The 18,539-nt window shown below is 54.6% G+C and overlaps 1 protein-coding gene across 7 annotated transcripts; it reads right to left on the minus strand.

Annotated features, from left to right (window-relative positions):
• Positions 1-1,896: 1,896 nt before the first annotated feature.
• Mag (myelin associated glycoprotein) lies at positions 1,897-18,439 on the minus strand. 7 transcript variants are annotated; one of them, XM_048791104.1, is made up of 13 exons: positions 18,242-18,430; positions 16,549-16,687; positions 15,726-16,437; positions 13,845-13,903; positions 13,336-13,408; positions 12,828-13,196; positions 11,194-11,490; positions 10,826-11,083; positions 9,451-9,711; positions 4,378-4,665; positions 3,930-4,026; positions 3,378-3,477; positions 1,897-2,417 (listed from the first exon to the last, which is right to left on the minus strand). In XM_048791104.1, exons 5-13 carry the CDS (start codon positions 13,379-13,381, stop codon positions 2,253-2,255), a joined length of 1,881 nt encoding a protein of 626 aa, XP_048647061.1. In that variant the 5' UTR covers positions 13,382-13,408; positions 13,845-13,903; positions 15,726-16,437; positions 16,549-16,687; positions 18,242-18,430; the 3' UTR covers positions 1,897-2,252. The 7 variants fall into 7 exon arrangements, with proteins under 7 accessions (XP_048647061.1, XP_048647060.1, XP_048647059.1 ...); XM_015497152.2 differs by adding an exon at positions 3,088-3,132 and having other exon boundaries at positions 2,371-2,841; positions 16,549-18,439; XM_015497151.2 differs by adding an exon at positions 3,088-3,132 and having other exon boundaries at positions 2,371-2,417; positions 16,549-18,438.
• Between the last annotated feature and the right edge of the window lie 100 nt (positions 18,440-18,539).

The following is an 18,539-nucleotide window of genomic DNA, read 5'->3' on the forward strand; positions in this document are numbered from 1 at the left end:
GGGAGACTGACTAAATGAAGCACAAACAGTAATATAAAAGTCACGCCGGCCCCTCTGGGATCATCTCGAGTGCCACCATCACGCTTGGGTTGCACTTTGGGCAGCCAGATGTCATTCCCCGATCCCTGGTTATTGACACTACTCTGCTCTTCAGGGCAAAGTCCTCAGAGCACATTCCTACCGGGCCAGACCTGCTGGAGCCAGGGTCTGTTGCCAGGGGACAGGTGCGCCAGGGTGGGGCCCATGAACTTGTGTGCGGGAAACTGGAAGAAACTTCCATCCTGCTGGTCAAGAGAGCCTCCTACTCTCTGCCCCATTTCACACGTCTCCTGCCGCTTCAGCTCCTGGAATTCTGCCAATCACATTCCTCCCTGGGACTTCACCCAGGCGTGATTTTTCCTCCCCTGGGAAGCCTCTCCTGACCGCTGAGTCCCTAAGTCACATGCTCTGAAAGCCCCTCGCTTTCCCTAGCAGCAGGTGTCCCATGTCACTGTTTGGTATCCTGTGTGACAGAGACTATTTGTTTCCTGTCCTTCGTCCTTCGAGACGGCAAGAGATGACAAGCTCCGTGAAGAGAGCTCCAGCCCCTGATCTGGGTCCTGTATCTTCTGTCATCTTCCACCAACAGGGACAACTGCTGTCTTCTTTCCCTGATTCCTGATCCCCTTCCTGAATACCTGCAGCACCACAGCTTCCTTCTAAATCTTCTTTCAAGGCCCCAGGACCCTGCAAAGTTTGTTCTCACCAAAATGACAGGACAAAAGGCTGATAGGAGGGTGGCCTCTGAGCCACGGGTAGGTGCTCAAGTCTAGGCTCCACACCTACCAGCTGGGGGGCCTAGAGGAGGAGACTTGATCTCTCTGTGCATTAGCAACTCCAGGTTCTGAAACATCAGTGGGCATCAGCATCCCCCAGAGGCCTCAACACACACACACACACACACACACACACACACACACACTCTGCTGGCCTCTCCCCAGTGTTGATTCCTGCAGTCTGAGGCACGGCCTGCAAATTTGCCTTTCTAATGAGTTTCCCAGGGAATGCTTATGTTGCTGGCTGGTGACTTGCACTTTGGGAACCATTGTCATAATTTTTAGGAAAAGGAAATGGAGATTAATTAACGTAAATTGCACAGAATCCTGTGGCCCACAGTAAGCAATCAACAAATGGTGTCATAATACCATTTATACCAGAGAGACTGGCCCTTTAAATTCCTGACAGGTGTGATAGAAACAAGGCACATTTTAACCAGAAGAACTGAGTCCAAAGTTTGGCCACACCATTCCCTGGCTCTGGGACCCTGGAAAAAAATCACTCATCTTCTCCAATCCCAATAAACTCATCTTCATAGCCTTCTTCTGGAAGTCTTGTCTCAGGATGGCCTGAGCTTCCTGAAGGGGCTCTGTATACAACTGGCACCTAATATTTGTTGGGAAGCTGCAGGGTGCAGCCTAAGTGTGAAGGGTGGGAGAAAAACCAACACAGGCTCATGAGCTGCCTGGGTCTGGGGTTCCCATGTGACCTGCAGGGACCAGAAGATAATGTCAATGAGTGAAGCCAGTTGGGTGTGGACAAGAGGGAGCGATGGGGACTGTGGTCAATGGGACCCTGCACCCTTCAGGGACCTGCCTTCCTTTCAGTGAGCCTCATGCAAATGGGAACCCGGGTGTCAGTTATCCTGACTGCCACCAAAGCAGGAATGAGGATTGTCATGTGAAATCCCCCAGAAGCCAGAACAGACCTCTCCCCCAGCCACCAGAGAGGAGAACAGACTCCCTGGGCTCAGCCCATACCAGGGCCCAGCAGAGGGTGAGGAACAACTGAGATCATTCCAGAAGCAGGATGGCAGGATCCCTAAGGACACGTCAGAAATCATCAGGGCCTAGACATTTTGTGTTGGGGCATTTATTTCATGTCCCTTTTGTACAGGTCCAGGGTCCAGGTGTGGGGACAGGAGACCAGGCAGGGTGGGGATGGGGGGCAGCAATAAATAACATGGACAGACAGAGCTCCCCTCCAGACAGATGAGGTTAGAGAGGATAGAGGGGAGCTGTAATGTGGGCGCGGGGTGCTGGCAGGGAGGGGGCAGCTGGGAAGGAGAGGGAGGCCAGGCCCCCAGGACCTCAGTGTCACCTGCCCCAGCCCCTTCCTGCCCCAGCCCCCACAGCTCTCAGGAGGAAGGGAGCCCACAGCCAGTGGGGGCCTTGAGGGTCCTGAGGGCGGCTGGCTCACGGGCTGCCCCGGCCCCCTCACTTGACGCGGATTTCCGCATACTCCGCCAGCTCCTCCGTCAGGGTGTAGCTGTCCTTGGTGGGTCGCTTTCCCAGGTCCGAGTGGGAATAGCTCAGGTCCAGCTCTGGGGGCTCCCCCCGGAGGCCCAGCAGCCTCCTCTCAGATCCCAGGCGTCTCTCGCTCTGTGGGAGGTGACAACCCCTTAGCAGTGTCCTCTCCCTCTTTTTCCTTTGCATCAGTAAGTGATGCAAAAATGACAGAGTGTTGGCACCTCCCCGGTCCCCAAGTTCAGCTCCACAGCCCTGCACGAGCCTCCTCTCTCAAGGACCACCAGCCCGCGGAGCCCCACAGCCACCACGTCCCACTCTGGGACCTTTGCAGGTGCCCATGCCCCTAACACCACAACCTTCTCTTTGCAGAGCTTGAACCTGGCCTACAAAGTCTGTTCCTCCAGGAAACTCTCTTCAACAGGGACTCCAGGGCCACATGCTGCCACCGAGAACACCTTTCCTGGTGAAGTCTACTCAGTCAGATCCCACCTTTCCAGAAGTTTCCAAACTCCCCCGTTTGGATTTGGCGTGGTCTCCCTCCTCCATCTGGGAGGACCTGTGGGTGTGACTTCATCTTCCCATGATGCTTTGCACCGGGTACCCCCACCCCCCAGGTATCTGGACACACATGGGACAGCAGCCACAGACAGAGGGAGCAGCAACAGCAAGAGTAGACGAGGCTGCTGGGCAGGGCCAGACTAAGCCAGAGACTGCCTTAGACGCCTGACGAGGACACACAGGCAAGCCGACCCCAGGACCGCGGAGGGCCCAGAGGGAGGCACACTGAGGCCCCGGAACCTACCTCCTGGGGCTCTTAGTGACATTGCAGGGTAGAGACCTCTCTGGACTATTGGAGAAGGAAAGGCAGTCATAGACACAGGCAGGGCAAGGGCTGTCTTGAGCCCTGTCCCTCGTGGTCCCCCCACAGCCTCAGCCTGGCACGCCCTTCCCCACCTCCCAGCCAACCCAGCCCTCCACGACTCCTTCCTCTCCCCCCCTGCCCCTTGGCCTCGCGGGCCCTGCTCAGGCCCTCAGTGTCCCTGACATCCAGGTCCCCTGGCTAGCCTAGAGCCATGGGGCTCTGGCCCTCACCTCGTACTTCTCCGGTGCCCCAGAAATGCGGAAGTCGCTGCTGTACAAGACATGAGGGTTGTCTCCCGCCGAGAAGCTGGGGCTCTCTGTCACGTTCTTTCTGCAGGGCAGGACATGTCAGCCCTCGTGGCACTCCCAGATCGCCCTCTCCCTGAGCTCTCCTCACCCACATCCACCTTAGGACTTTGGCCCAAGGGACCCCACGGTGGCTCCCAGCCCTCTCTTTCTGTTACCAGAGCAAATACTCTTCATTGCATTCACAGCTGCCCACCCTTCCCGGCCTTGGGGGCGCCTTCCCTGGTGGAGGACGGCAGGGGACTGTCCCTATAGGCAGGGAGGCTGAGCACACAGCTGGGCAGACAGGTCCTGTGTCATCCACGTGCTCAGCCAGGCTGGGCCCTGACCCATGAAGGCAGAAGTCCTCCCTCCCCGAGCAGAATCTGCCTCCCCACTCACGCAGGGCTGCCCTCCTGCCCAACCCGGCCTCTGCTGCACCTCCCGCTCCCATCCCCTGGAGCCTCCCCCTCCCCTTATCAGCCCCCCCGCACTCACTTCCTGCGTGTCTGGGTGATGTAGCAGACGATGGCAATTAGAATAGCAAAGGCGACCACAGCTCCCACTGGCCCAATCTTGGCCCACATCAGTCGGTCTGAAGACAGAGAAGACCCAGGTGCCCTCAGGGATGCTGGTGGTAATGAGGACACTTGGGGTCTCCAAAGACAGGTTGGGAGAGTCAAAATATTGACACATCCTTGCAATGCCTGGCTGACGTGAGGCTCCCGGCTCTATGCAGGATCCCTTTAGAAATTGCTAGAGGGCTCAGGAAGGGGCTCATGAAGAGCAGGCAGACTCAGGGCAGCTGCTCCTCAGTAGCTTGTGCTACTTTATTAATCTGCACCACTGATCCGTATCCAAGTGGCCTTGGTGGAGAGGGGGGTGCCTGGATCGAAAAGGGGCCCTCTGCTTCCTGGGGCTCCCACCCCAAGGCCCCAGCACTCACGGGCTCCCTGGAAGGGCAGCTCCAGGCTCTTGGTGCCGTAGAGGTTCCTGGCGGTGCAGATGACCCGGGGCGGGGACTGGGCCTGTCCCCGCAGTGTGAGGATGCTGGTGAGCAGCAGGCCACTGCGCTCTGAGTACACGAATTCCCGCTCCGTCTCGTTCACGGTCACGTTGCGCGATGGCAGCTCAAAGGCCACAGACGGCTCTGGGTTGGACTTTACCACGCACAGGCACTGCACCGTGTCACGGGCCGCGGCACAGTGCGACTCCAGGAGAATCATGGGGGCAACTGCAGGGTCAAGACCAAGACGGAGTGGGCTGGAGCCCGCCCAGGGCTGGGCCTCAAAGGCCTCCTTGGCCGAGGGCAGGGCCAGGGTGGCCACGGGTAGGGGCGGTAGCTGTGTGTGGGATCCCCGGCTCTCCCTGCTCTTTTTCTCTGTCTTGACCAAGAAACACGGAGCGCCTTGACCCCTGTGTGATCCGGCCAGCTGCAGGTTTTCCCTGCAGAGTTGAACCTAGGCCAGGGCCTTGAACATTCCCAGGCACTGATAAAGATGTTTAGGTCGTTCCTCAAAACCCTGAAAAACAATTCAGCCCCGGCCCTGAGCCGAGTTCCTTCAACCCTCTTATAAACACCACATTCCAACACCCTCATGACAGAGATCCCTAGGAAGAATGTCCCTTTCTCTAGCTGTCTTTGGCAAGGACATGCCCCCCCCCCCCATCTGTGTGAGAGTTTCTCTACTAAATGCTTTGGACCGACCACCCTGGCCTTCAGAACTTCTTCCTTTAGAACCGCATTGGCCCCAACTCTGGAGGGTTTAGGATGTCCTCCTGCCACTGCTTTGGGGGCAACTCCAACCTCAAAATGGGCCAGACCAAGATATCATGTCACAGGGATGAACTGCACTTCCCTGCTTGCACCATCTCTAACTTTGTTCACCTTATAAAACATAAACCGAGCACTCCCTGCTCAAAGCCCTCTTCCAGCTGCTACCTGGATCACTTAGAATAAAACCTCAATTCAGGCCGGGTGCACACCTGTAATCCCAGTGGCCTGGGAGGCTGAGGCAGGAGGATTTGGAAGTTCAAAGCCAGCCTCAGCAAAAGCGAGGGGCTAAGCAACTCAGTGAGACCCTGTCTCTAAATAAAATACAAAACAGGGCTGAGGATGTGGCTCAGTAGCTGAGTGCCCCTGAGTTCAATTCCCAGTGCCAAAAAACCCCCACAATAATTTTTTTTTTTTTTTTTAATCTCAATTATTTGGTCTACAAAACCCCAGGGACCTGGCCACTCCCTCTCTCTCCTGCCCTGGCTCCTTCCTTTCTACCTTGGTCCCTTCCCTTGCAAGTCACAGTGGCCTTCTTACTGTTTCTCAGACCCATGGAGCACCTTCCCACCCCCAGGTCTGTGGTTCCTCCTTCCACCTGGAACGCTCCCCTAGGAGACCTGCCCATCTCCTCCCTCCATAGGAAGGAGGCAGCTCCTTCTCTGACCCACCATGGAAACTACACTCATCGCTCACCCCTTGCCTTGCTCAGGTTTTCTTCCAGGCACTCATCCCCACCTGGTTATATACTGATAATGGTTGTTCTCTCATTTCCAAGACTGGGTCTTGCTGTGTCTCCCTCAGACATTTAGAAGGGAAGAGCTATTGGATTCTCCCGGCCCCCAGAATCCTGCACACAGATCCAGTCTCCTGTCTTCTTCCTGGCTTCCAGCCTGCTTTCAGTCCAACCATCACATGACTCCTACCTGTTTCCTCCCCCAGAATCCCCCTGCTCCCCTCTCATTGGGCTCCCCATTGCCACCAGCACCAAATACCAAATCCATCCCAAGTCATTTGGTTGAGCTTTTCTTTGCTACCATTTGATTACAAATATTGTATTGGAATTTTTATTGTTTCATTTTTCAAAATATGAAATTATATGAGAACATTGAATGTTGCTTTTTAAACCATGTTCTTTATCCCCCTTGAAAAATTGGTACTTTCCTCTGCTTACTCTGGACTGAACACTGGTCCTGTTAATTCTGACCCAAATCCATTTACATGCAGGCAAAGACCCTTGGTCCACTGACCCCATGAATTTTCAATTTCCAGCAACAAAAGAGTGGGCCAGGAAGTCACATGAGCAGATAGATTGCACCAGGAACAATTCCAATAAGAATCTCAATATACTTGTCTCAGTCTACCAAGTGAATACAGAAGGCCCAAAATGCCATTTAGACAAATGTGCAGTATGCTCGTTGTACTACTGACCAATCAACTCAGCCCAGAGAAAATTAAAAACAATAAATCTAAAATGATGGAGATTGAACTCTACCAAAACCCTTCCGCTCAAACAGCATAGCTGTCACTCCCATGGTGGGGCATCCACCCTGGACCATGGGGGACACTGGCCAACACCTTAGTCCAGGGCATGTGCTCAGTATCTTGGCAGCTTTGCGGGGAACCTGGAAGACCTATGAAACCCTGACATGATGTATAAATCCCAAGGGGAACAAAGAATGGGGAGTTTGGGGTGGCATGGCTTTGGCTTGAGTCTCAGCTCTGCCATCTACTGGCTAAGTGACATCACCCAGCTTCCCTGGGCCTTCCAGAGGGACTTCTCTGTACAAACAGGGGTTGTGGTCCTTAACCTGCAAAGGGCTTCGGGGCTCTGCAGATTGGTGCATGAGTGCACTGTAAATACTTAGAGTCCTACTCAGATTAGGTAGATAGCAGCATCCTAGCAGAGATAGCACATGAGCCAGGTCTCAGCTGCAGGAACTCGTGACAAATACCCAAGCTGGTGTCCCAGTAAAAGGTGGATGAGAAAAGAGATTGAAAACGAACATATAGAGTGCACAGGATTCATCAGGTGCTGGGAGGCTCAACACGAATCCCTTAGTCCTCTAAGCCTTGCTTGTAGTGCAGTACTGTTACTCTTGATCATACCTTTTTCGGAGGAGGGATCTGAGACTCAGCAAAGCTGAGGTCACTTGCCCGGGATTGTGCATCAAAACAGAAAATCAGAGCTGGGATTTTTGTCCTAGGTCTGCTCAACTTTGTCAGGTCCAGGACTCCAGTAAAACTTTATAGTTTCCTTCTATTAAGCTGCGGTGAAGAACAGTCCCCTCTCCCCACGCGTGTGGTGGTGACAATGAAGTCAGTCAATATGGGCACCTTGCTCAGACCAGTCCCCTGCATATTGTAAGCACTCAGTAAAGGTGACTGCCTCCTACATGCCCTATGGGGACACTGACTGCATGGACAGAAGGGACCTGGGGGCAAGCAGTTTACAGAGTTCTTGGTGAAGAAGGAGGACCTCAGCAGGCAGGGCAGGGGACGGGGCCACTGCTGCCCTGCACCTGCCTCCAGTAGGTTGAAGGCCTCATGCTCCAAATTTGGTCATTTGTTTTCAAAACAAGATTCAGTGAGTCCTCCTGTGTCAAGGGCTAGAGGGAGGAGAAGCAGCCAAAGATCTAAGAGCAGAGGCCAGCTGTCAGGACTCTAAAGACCCAGACATCCACCCGCCTTCCTAGCTTTGTGGCCAAGGCTACATGGTCGCAGGGAATTCTGACCTTTCATTTTCTCCTCAATTAAAGGGGATGATGATGACGTGTATCTGCTTTGCAAGATAATACCTGCGAAGAACTGGGTTCCATGGCCCGGGGCAGGCCCTTAAGGAGAGTGTCCTGCCCCCTCTTCTGACCCAGGAGGGGTGTGTCTGTTCTGAGGCTTCTACCAGATTCTCAGAGGGTTCTCCGGCCCTTAAATATAAGAACTACTGATTTGGGGTAGCATGGGGGAAAGAGTGCTGAAGCAGAGGGGACACTGGGCCCAGGATGGCACATATGAGAAAGAAGAGCACCGTACAGCCACCTGCCGTAGTCATGAGGAAGTTAGAGGGGGCAGTGATGGGGGGGGTGCCCAGGATTATAGGTCAACGGAGGAGCTGCTGACCAAGGCTTAACCACCCGAGATGGCGTTTAATGATCGTTCCTATCCACTATGTCCTAATTACTGCCACAAACAGAATACTGAGCACAGACTGTGGGGCAGACACTACTGAACGCTTTACATGTCCAGTCTCACTGGCAAACTCATATGGAGGGGGCCGTTAGAGATGGAGTCACTGAAGCCTGAGGTGAAGTGCGGAGAGACCTGCGCCAGAGGCCAAGCAAAGCTGAGGAGGAAGCAGGGGAATGGAAACCCAGAAGTGACACACTCCAGAGGGAGTTACTTGCCCAAGGGGAGTGGAAACTGTGACTTGGCTGCTACAACCTGCAGTGATGGCCTGGGGTGGGGAGGCGGGAGCAGAGGGTGCTATCTGCAGAGAGGAGGTCAGGAGAGGCCCTAGTTTGCAACGGAACGATGCATTTCATTGCCAAGACAGTAGCTTTTTTAATGAGCATCCCTCTCACCACTCAAGCTGCACTGTATCTGTTAATAAGCTTGGTGTCTTCTAAACCTGTGACCCACCTCCCACAGAGTCGCTCAGCCCTTAGCACAAAACAACTTCTCAGTCCATGTACGCTGATGTAGTAACACAGGATGAGGTCCATTCTGGATAGTACAGGAGAGTAGAATCAGATCACCTGGATTTGAATCTCAAATCCTGCCATTTGCTGGCTATGTGACCTTGGGCAAGTGGCATAACGTCTCCAGGTCCCAGTTTCCTTCTCTGTAAACTAGGGACAGTAATAGAACCTCCCTGGGAAGATGAAATGAGTGGGTCCTTGGACCGTATTTCCAACAGCACCTTGTACATAGGAATGATCCACAGTCTCTGTTCTAGTTCATGTAGAGGGGCAGTCGCCCCAGGACCCTGCAACCTCCCTTGGTCATAGTTCCACGCTGGCAGGTGGGAACACAGTATTATCTGGTGAGATTTTTATTTTTTATTTTTTTGCTATGGATTCAGCTTCCTTGACACCCCCATTCTCATCTGCTGGTGAGGACCTGCAAAGCTTCCCCTGGCTGAAATGTGTGTGTCCCTTCCAGGTGTCCCCAACTTTTATGGCAGGTGGCTGTACCGCCCATCACAAGTGAAGGGAGTGAGGGCTACCAGTGTGTGGAAGGGGTACTCACACTCCACAGACAGGTTGAAGGCGGTGGCTCTCTGGCCATACTGGTTCTCAGCCACACACCAGTACTCCCCATCGTCCTCGGGCGTGACTGCGGGCAGCTCCAGCTGCAGCTGGCTCTCATAGATGACCGTGGCTAGGATCTGCTTCTCCTTGAAGATGGTGAGAATAGGGTCCGGGTTGCTCTGTGTGGAGCACAGGATGGAGACTGTCTCCCCCTCCACAGCCACCATTGTCCCATTCACGGTCGGCTTCCAGGGTGCATCTAGGGGACAGGACAGAGGACCGATGGTCAAAAACCAGGCAGTGCTGCTGCCCCTACCAGTCAACTTCCACCATGGCACCATAAAGCTAATTCAACCACTCAGGATGGTACAGGTAACCCCAGTCCTGGCTGTCTTATAAATTTATAAGAATGTGGTTCTGCAGCCAGAGTGCTTATCTGTAGCTCCTGGTGCTATCTACCCCTTCCCACCTATGTGCAGCTTTTTTCATGTGGAAAATGGGCTTAATAATAATTCCATCTTCATAGGGTGATTATCCTGCATTCACTGAGAATCTGCTGAGTGACAGGCATTGTTCTAGCTTAAACAATGTCCACATGGGGAAATGCTCTATAAGCAAATATATTTACAAAATAGGGTAAGTGTGGGGGAAAACAAAGGAAAAGTCAGGGTAGTCACAGTTTAAAATAGGATGACTAGAGGAGGCTTGGGGAGACTAGGAGGAGGTGGGCAGGGGATGCCTGGGGGAAGAGCATGCGTGTAGACACTCAGGAAGTGCTGAGTAAACATTGGCTGTGGCTGTCATTATTATCCCCAATCCTGGGCACTTTGCCTCAATAAATATTTGTGAATGAATGAATGAATGAATGGCCTCTGCTTGGTTCACTGCTAACCAGTTCTGACAGCTCCCCTTGTGTACAGTGCACTCAATGGGGCTGGGTTCCCCCTGGAACTGTAACAGATTAAAACACAGATTCCTGGGCTGGGGTGTAGATCAGCGGTAGATCCGTTCCAAGCACGCACACACACACACACACACACACACACACAGAGGCCCAGATCTGCTCTCATCAGCCAAGGGCTGACTCCAGGAAACCATTTAAAGGGCTTTCCTAGGTGGCAGGGACAGAATCGGTGTCCTCCGGTCTTGTCCTTGGAATAAGAGTGGTGCAGAACAGGAGCACACCAGATAGACACTTGTGGGAAAAACAAAGGAACACCTTGATCTGCAGTCCTCCCCTCCACGTTTACGGCAGGCTCATGACTTCGACCACGTTTATGGCAGGTCCCAGGGATCCCCAGTGAACACTTTGGCTCTTATCTGTCCCCTGCTGAGGTGTGTGGGTGCCTGGGGTGCACAGGGCCGGGACTCACACATGACGCTGAGTTCCACGGTGCGGTTGTCCTGGCCATAGGCGTTCTCTGCCAGGCAGGCATAGACGCCGTCCTCCCCGGGGGTCACCTCCTCCAGCTCCAGGTACAAGATCTCTGTCACGGCTTCGCGGAGCACCGTTCCGTCGCGCATCCAGGTCAACAGTGGCGGGGGATTGCTGTCGGCCCCACAGACCAGGCTGACGTGGGAGCCCTCGATGGCCTCCACTGAAGAGTTCATCTCCACAATCACCGGGGGGTCTGAACCGCCACCGCGGGTCAGCAGGTGGGCGGGGGCTGCGGACTCGCCCCGCCGTGGCCCCGCCCTGCCCCGCCCCGGCCCCGCCCCCCCGGCCCGCACCCAGGCTCACACTTGACGTCCAGGCTGGCGTAGCCCTCGAACTGCAGGGTGGTGTTGGGGAAGGCAGCCTGGCAGCCCAGCCTGTGGCCGTTGGCCTCCCTGGTGGGCACGAAGTGTAGCAGCGACACCAGCACCCAGGTGCCCTCGTCCTCGCGCAGCCGACCCAGCACGGTCGGCTCCCCGAGTCCCTCATGGCCCAGCCAGCTTATTTCTGGGCGTAGCTCTGGGCAATTGTCGGGCACCATGCAGCTGACCTCCACTTCCTTGCCTGCCACCACTTCTGGGGGAACCACGATGTTGGGGGTGTCTAGGCCAAGTGAAGAAAAGGAGGGTCCAAGAGACAGCATTGGGCTCCGGGCCTTCCCCACCTTGTCCAGCTCCATTCCTGGTACCTGGGCCCCTGGATACCGAAATCTCCATAACCTTCCCTCCTCCTGGTCACCCCAAAGCCCTCCACAGACCCAATCGGGGTGCAATAATAATGAAGTAACAACAAAGTGCTCTGAATACTCACCGTGGGTGCTTAATTCACCCCATCACCCCAGCAATGCGAAAAGCTCACGGTATTATTTTGCGCATTTTGCAAAGGAGGAAACTGAGGTCATAGCTTGCAAACCCTGCCACCTGCAGTCAGCGTCAGTGCTGTTGACACTAAGTATATTCTCTAAGAAACCTTGCGTTGCCCCCATGCTTGCTTTGATTGACCTGCCCGCCTGTGTGTGTGCGTTGTGTATGTGTGGGGTGTGTGCAGTTTGTGTGTGTGTCATGTGTGTATATAGTATGTGCACTGTGTGGCGTGTGTGATGTGGTCTCTTTCTACACCAGAGCTATAATCCAGCTCCCCATATAGACCTTGTGTTACTGGGGAATCTGAATCTTAGATCTCTAAGTAATAAGTCCGTCCATAAGTTAGGCAGTGGCACTGCCTGAAATTAGGCTCTATTTTGATTGACAAATCTGGAGTTAGCCACATTTTATTTGGCCTACAGGATTTTTTTTTTTTTTTTAATTTTATGGTGCTAGAGATGGGACCCAGGGTCTCACACCAACTAGCTACACCCCAGGTCCAGGATTTTTTTTAAAAGTATATTTAAATCAGCACCAATATTTAGGAATTAGGAGTTTACACTGAAAAATCGACAGTTTGGTTTCCCTTGAAAATTCACAATGCCTGACAGTAGTGGCCCTGCATTCTGTTAGCCTGAGCAGGGTACCAGGTGCCAGGCACCGCCAGGGGCACTTGACAACTATTCACTCATTGGCTGCAAGTGCTGTTCTTATCTCTATTTTACAGAAGAGCAAACCAAGTCCCAGGGAAGTTAAAAAACATGCCCAAGACCACCCAGTTAAAGCAGCGATCCAGAGAAGTTGCCCCTGACCCCTGGGCCCCACTTCCTTTACTTCCAGATGTTTCTAGATGAGTAAGAGCAACCATTTTCCTCCGAGGGCAGCTAGTCTATTTAGGGTCCTGCTTTGCTCATCTGGGTCATGTGGGCAATCCATGTGGTCTGCACCCCCACCCATTCCTCCTGCATCTGCCAAAGACCTCCCAGGAGGATGCTAGGAGGACGGACTGCCACGCTCTTGCCCAGCCCAGCGCTGTCCCCAACCCCCTGGTGCCTGCACGACCCCTGGGAGACTCACTGATGATGTCCAGGACGCTGTGCTCTGAGAAGGTGTACTGGTTGTAGCCCCCCAGGTCCCCGCGGAAGTAGTACTTGCCCCCCAGCTCGGGGCTGAGGGTACTAAGCAGGAGGGTGCAGTTGCGCAAGCCCAGGTCCCCCAGGAGGCGACTGCGGCCCTGGAAGCTCTCGTGGACAACTTGGGTGCGGGACTTGAAGACCACGGGCGGGTAGTTCTTGGGGTAGGGGCTGTTGAAGTACCAGACTCCGTGCACCACGGCTGGCCGGAGCTCATCCGGGAAGTCAAAGCGGCAGGGGATGGAGACGCAGGTGCCCTCGAAGGCGGAGATGGACGAGGGCATCCAGGCACTCCAGTGACCCCCTCGAGAGGCTGCGGGCAGGCAGGACAGCTGAGGCTGAGGGATACTTCCTACCAGATAACCCCCTCCGGCTCCCATCACCTGCCATGGCCTGGGGGTCCTGAGACCAAGGCTCAAGATCCCCAGCACCCTCTCCCCCCCAGACATTACCTGAAATCATAATCCAAAACAGGGGCAGAGCCGTGAGGAATATCATTGTGGGCGGCAAGTGAGCGAGCCACAGCTGGAGAGGGAGAGGGGCAGGTTAGAGGCCAGGGAAGTGACAGGCGGAGCTTCTTGAAAGGCCTCAGGAAGGAGCCGCTGCTGCTGCTGCTGTTATTTTAATTACAAATACTTATATAACAACGGTCATGTTCCAGGCCTGTGCCTCACTCTGCTACATTAACGCCTCTGATCTCTTCAATGTGGGAAGAATTATTATGCTCGTTTTATAACTGAGATCCAGAGGGGTTAAATAACTTGCCTAAGGCCACTCAGCAGATCTGTGATCTCAGCCACCAAGTTCCTTGTCTCTGTGTGGTAGGGATACACTGATAATGATCTTCAGCACTGTTATGTGCTTGGGGGTCTCCAAGGACAGTGCTGAGGCTGGGCCAGCCACGGAGAAGGGAGAAGCAAGGCAAGCCAGGAGGAAAGGGAAGTTGGTACCTGTCCCTTACCTCAGTCTCCCTGAGTTGGGGATATCTTGTAGTTCCACTTTAAGCTGCCAGTCACCAACCTGGAACAAGAGTCACACAGGTGCCAGGGGGTGGGGGCCTAAGCACCCACTGTCCCCTTCTTTCTGCGGGTTGAACCCTGTCATAAGTCTGCCCATGTGTCCTCTTCTGCTATAGATGCTGGGACTCACCCACTCAGTCTCCAAGCCACTCTAAGGCTACACCTCCCCCCAAACGGAGGAGGCGGGAGAACTGTGGGAAGGAATGGGCTGGGGGAACAGGCGGGTATGGTGAGTGGGGTGAAGGAGCAGATGTCCCACCTCCGAGGCCTGGGGGTGGCAGGCAGGGACCCGGCCCCATCAATGACAGGGTTTCACAGCATCAGCATTCCCAACATGCCGCGTGAATTCCTGCCGCCCTCTCCCACCCCGCGGCCGGCCCTGGTGTCCCCACCCTCACCAGAAGCCAGTGCCCAGTACAAAAGAGCCCTGTTCCCTCAGGGTGCGGGTTCCTCGTCCTGGGGGGCTCCTGAGGTAGGTGGGAAGGGGAGAGGAGTCACACTCTCCTGACAGGGCTCTGAGTGGGGCCAGGCAGGTCCAGGGGTTAGCGAGCCCCTGGCACACGGCTGCTCTGTGGGTCGCCTGGGGGCTGGAGCCAGGATTTTCAAGTGGCTGCTTTCCCAGTCTTTGCTGCCCTCTTCCCACGGACACAGACTCATGCACAGACACAGGCAAGCGCTGGTAAGAAATGTGACGGCCAGAAGGAGCAGGCTCACCCAACAGACTCCAGAGGACGTGGGCACCGTGACCCCTGTGTCCACACTGAGGTGCCTCCAATCACACCATACTGTTGCAGCTCTCCAGGCTGCCCTCCCTCCTGTGCCCCCACACCTGGACAGACCTGGGCCTGGACTCCAGGTACACACACACACACACACACACACACACACCCGGCTCTGCTCACAAGACACAAGGACAGGCATGCGCACGCTGAGGTGTAGCCCTGGATGGCTCCACCCAGACTCATAGCCATGGCAGAGTGTCAGGAAGGTACAGGAGACAGGCACAGGTGAGGACCAGCCACATCCTGGGCAGATATGTGAGATGAACATGAAGACCATTTCTCAAGGGATGCGAACACTGGTCTTAGGCGGGGAACCAGACCATCTTGGCTGTGACAATGGCTGATGGATCTCTAAAGACCCACATGCATTCACAGACAGACAGCAAGCACATCTGCAGGTTAAACTTTCAGAGGAGGGATCGACATAGGAAAAAGTCAGGTAAAAAGTTGTTTAGTGAGGTATAATGAAAAAAGTTGGAAACACTGATGTAGACTGATAGGCGAGGTGTAGTCTCTCTGTCTCTCTGTCTCTGTCTCTGTCTCTCTCTCTCTGTCTCTCTCTCTCTCTCTCTCTCTCACACACACACACACACACACACACACACACACACCTGCTGTGCAGCCAGATATTAGAACTTGCTCTTTCACAGCCTGCTGTCCTCCCCCACTACCAGATGACCGCATGCAGGTGTCTGATCACTTGGGCATCCTTCTGTCCTTTGCCCTCCCCAGACCATGGCCACCTAGCTTGGGGACCCCAGGAGAACCACTGTTGCAGAACTTCCAGCCACCAGGGGTGCTGAGGAAGGTCTCTTGCACTTTCTTTTTCGGTCTCAGCCCAAACCTCATCACTGTCCCCACTGTGGGCCCAACACATTCCCACAGCAGTCCCAAGCACTGCCCCCGCCTGAATCAGTGGCCTTCACAGTGACCCTCCATCGCCCATAGCACCTCACCTTGCACATGCTCTGGGTGCTGCCCGTCCTCTCAGCTCCCCAGGGTGCTCTGCCCCGCCCGTGCCCTGGCCCTCACGGTACTCACTTGGAAGCTGCTTCTGCGCCCTCGGCTTCACCGGCCCAGCTCACAGTCCCCTGGCTTCCCAGGGTCTAGGCCCCCACTGGCCAGCCTCTCCCCTCCCCCCTGGGTGCCAGGGGCCGCCTGCCTCCAGGGCCCAGCTCCTCCCTGCCCCCGAGGGAGGGGGGCACAAAGGGGCCCTTGTCACTAGGGCTGGGACTGGGCGGCCTGACGCCTGGGTTCTTCTAGCTCCTTCCTGAAGGGGTGGGGGGCTGCCTCACTGCTGCCCCCTCCTTCATCACCGTGTACCCCAATTCTGAGTCCCTGCTGGGGGACGGTCTCTTCTCTATGGAAGTCCCAAGCTGAGGAACAGAGGCATTGTCCTCAGGGAGCTGTGGCAACGTTAGGTGTGACATCGGTACCAAGAGGCCAGCAGAAGCCAGAGTGGGCAGGAGGAAGAGGAGTCAGGTCCTTCCCACCCTCAGCTTCAGTGTCACCTCTGCCTTGTCTCCGTCACTTCCCCTCCATCCTCCGTCCTCCGGCTCTATTCTCTTTTGGCTCTTGCTGTGCAAATGACCTTAGGTGTGACCCGCCTCTTGGCATGGGGACACGCCCTCTTTACATTATTCTGAGTGTGTCCCTTCTTATTGATGAACGGACAGTGGGTGACCGAACACATTCCTCGAATACCCCGTGACCCCTTCGGACTCAGGGCCATCGCCAGTGTCGCTCCTCCTTCCTGGAAAGAGGTCACCATCTCACCCCGCTGCCCACGCCGCCCCTGGCCACAGCCCACTCATCCTGAGCACGGAGCATGGCATGGACACCACTTCTCCGAGGCCTTCCTTACCTGCCCCTCCGTTTAAATTCGGTCCTTTCCTCCCATGGGACTCAGGCACCTGGAGCTAGAGCTGTGGCTCATCCTCTGCTTACTGGGCCAGCCTCGACCTCCCAGGGCAGGATCTCAGCGGCCTTTTGCACCCTGTGTCCTTAGAACAGTGTGTGGTGCCAGGAGGACTGGGCATGAAGTCCCTCTGTGTGCAGGTTCCACAGTGGTCCTGAAGCCCCCGGGGCCCTGCCCTGGGTGGTGACCTTTACAAGTCTGATTAAGAGCAGCGGAGGTTTGATACAAGTAGGTCAGCTGCACTGTGGTGGCCTGAGCTCTGGGGAGGTGCGGGGAGGGTCCTCTCTCCCACGGGAGAACCCGGGGTGGGGGTGGGGGTGAGGGGCGGGGAAATCCCTCAGACCCAGAGCAGAGAGAGGAGTCAGGGAAGGCTGGGGGAGGGGGAGTCCCACCCCCACCTCAGGCTTCATGATGTCAGACTCTGCCCGTGCCTTTCCCAGTCTGGGACAATAGCCCATTGAAAGTGGGGTGGGGCTTGAACGCCTGGGTCCTGGAGAAGAGAAGGGCCTGGTGCCTGGGCTTTGGGGGAGGACACAGAGATGCTGGGGTACTCATGTGTCACCACCATCCATCTATACCAACCCCTCTAGGGTTGCAGTTGGGGACTCTCTGGGCATGAAATGAAGGCTGCTTCTAGGGAAAGGACGCACAGACATGGGTATCACACAAGGATCCTGCTAATTATTGCCAAGATCTGCCATTGCCCTCAGCAACGCAGGAGTGAGGCCGGTGGTGTGAGAGTGAGTGACAGGCTGGGTGAGGGGGCCATGGAACCAGAGAGCATGTGTCCTCTCCAAAGGGGCCAGCTGCCAGGCAGATCCAACTGCTAAATCAGCTGATGTTTTGAGAGAAAGCAGGTGTATTAGTTTGCTAGGGCTGCTGTAACAAAACACCACAAACTGAGTGGTTAAAAAAAAAAAAAGAGTGTATTGTCTCACAGTTTTGGATACTTGAATTCCAAAATCAAGGCGTTAGCCAGGATGGTTCCTAGATATACGAATATAGTTTTTTGGTTTGGTACTGGGGATTGAACCCAGGGGTGTTTAACCACTGAGACTTTTTTATATTTTATTTAGAGACAGGGTCTCACTGAGTTGTTTAGGGCCTTGATAAGTTGTTGAGGCTGGCTTTGAACTCTCGATCCTCCCCAGCCACCAGGATTACAAGCACGTGCCACCACACCCAGCAGGATAGTTCCTTGTGAGGGTCACAAGGGAACGGTCTGTTCCGGGTCTCTCTCCTTGGTTTGTAGATGGCTGTCTTCATGTTCACATGGTGTTCTACCTATATCTGTCCAAATTTTCCCTTTCGACCAGGATGATTGGGTCAGGACCCACCATAATGATTTCATTTTAACTTAATTACCTCAGTCAAGACTACCTTCCACTGAGGTCACATTCTGAGATGCCCAGGGTTTAAGACTTCAACATATGAATTGGGGGGAGAGGGCACGGTTCAGCATATAAGAGTATAATTTTTTTAAGTGCTCTAATTTGTAGTTATTAGTGCAATTTTATCTAAAATGTCACGCAGAACAAGGAAAACTCATCTCCAGGTAGAGTGTCCCTCTCAGTCACTGTCCTTCCTTAATGTTCTCTGGAGTGGGGGCTGGGACTTCATCCAACCCATAGGCACTTACTTGTCTTTTAGTCAAGCCTGGCAGTTTCACATCAAAGGTCCTCAAGTTGTGGCCTTAGGGCCAGCCGCCCTGACACTTCCTGGGTGACCTTGTGAGAAATACAAATTCTCTGGCTCTAGCTTCACCTGTTGAATGAGGAACTCAGGGGAACCTGCATTTTATTAGGCCCTGGAGATTCCCTTTGAGGCCCCCTGAGGATTGAATACTGCTGTTTCAGATCTTCTAACCTCCGGAAGACCCCCAGGAGAACGGCCTCAGGAAGTGAGAGAAGAGCAGGGAGCTGTATGGGAGGTGGGTG

The sequence above is a fragment of the Marmota marmota genome, unplaced genomic scaffold, assembly GCF_001458135.2.
Source record: "Marmota marmota marmota unplaced genomic scaffold, marMar, whole genome shotgun sequence".
NCBI lineage: Eukaryota > Metazoa > Chordata > Mammalia > Rodentia > Sciuridae > Marmota > Marmota marmota.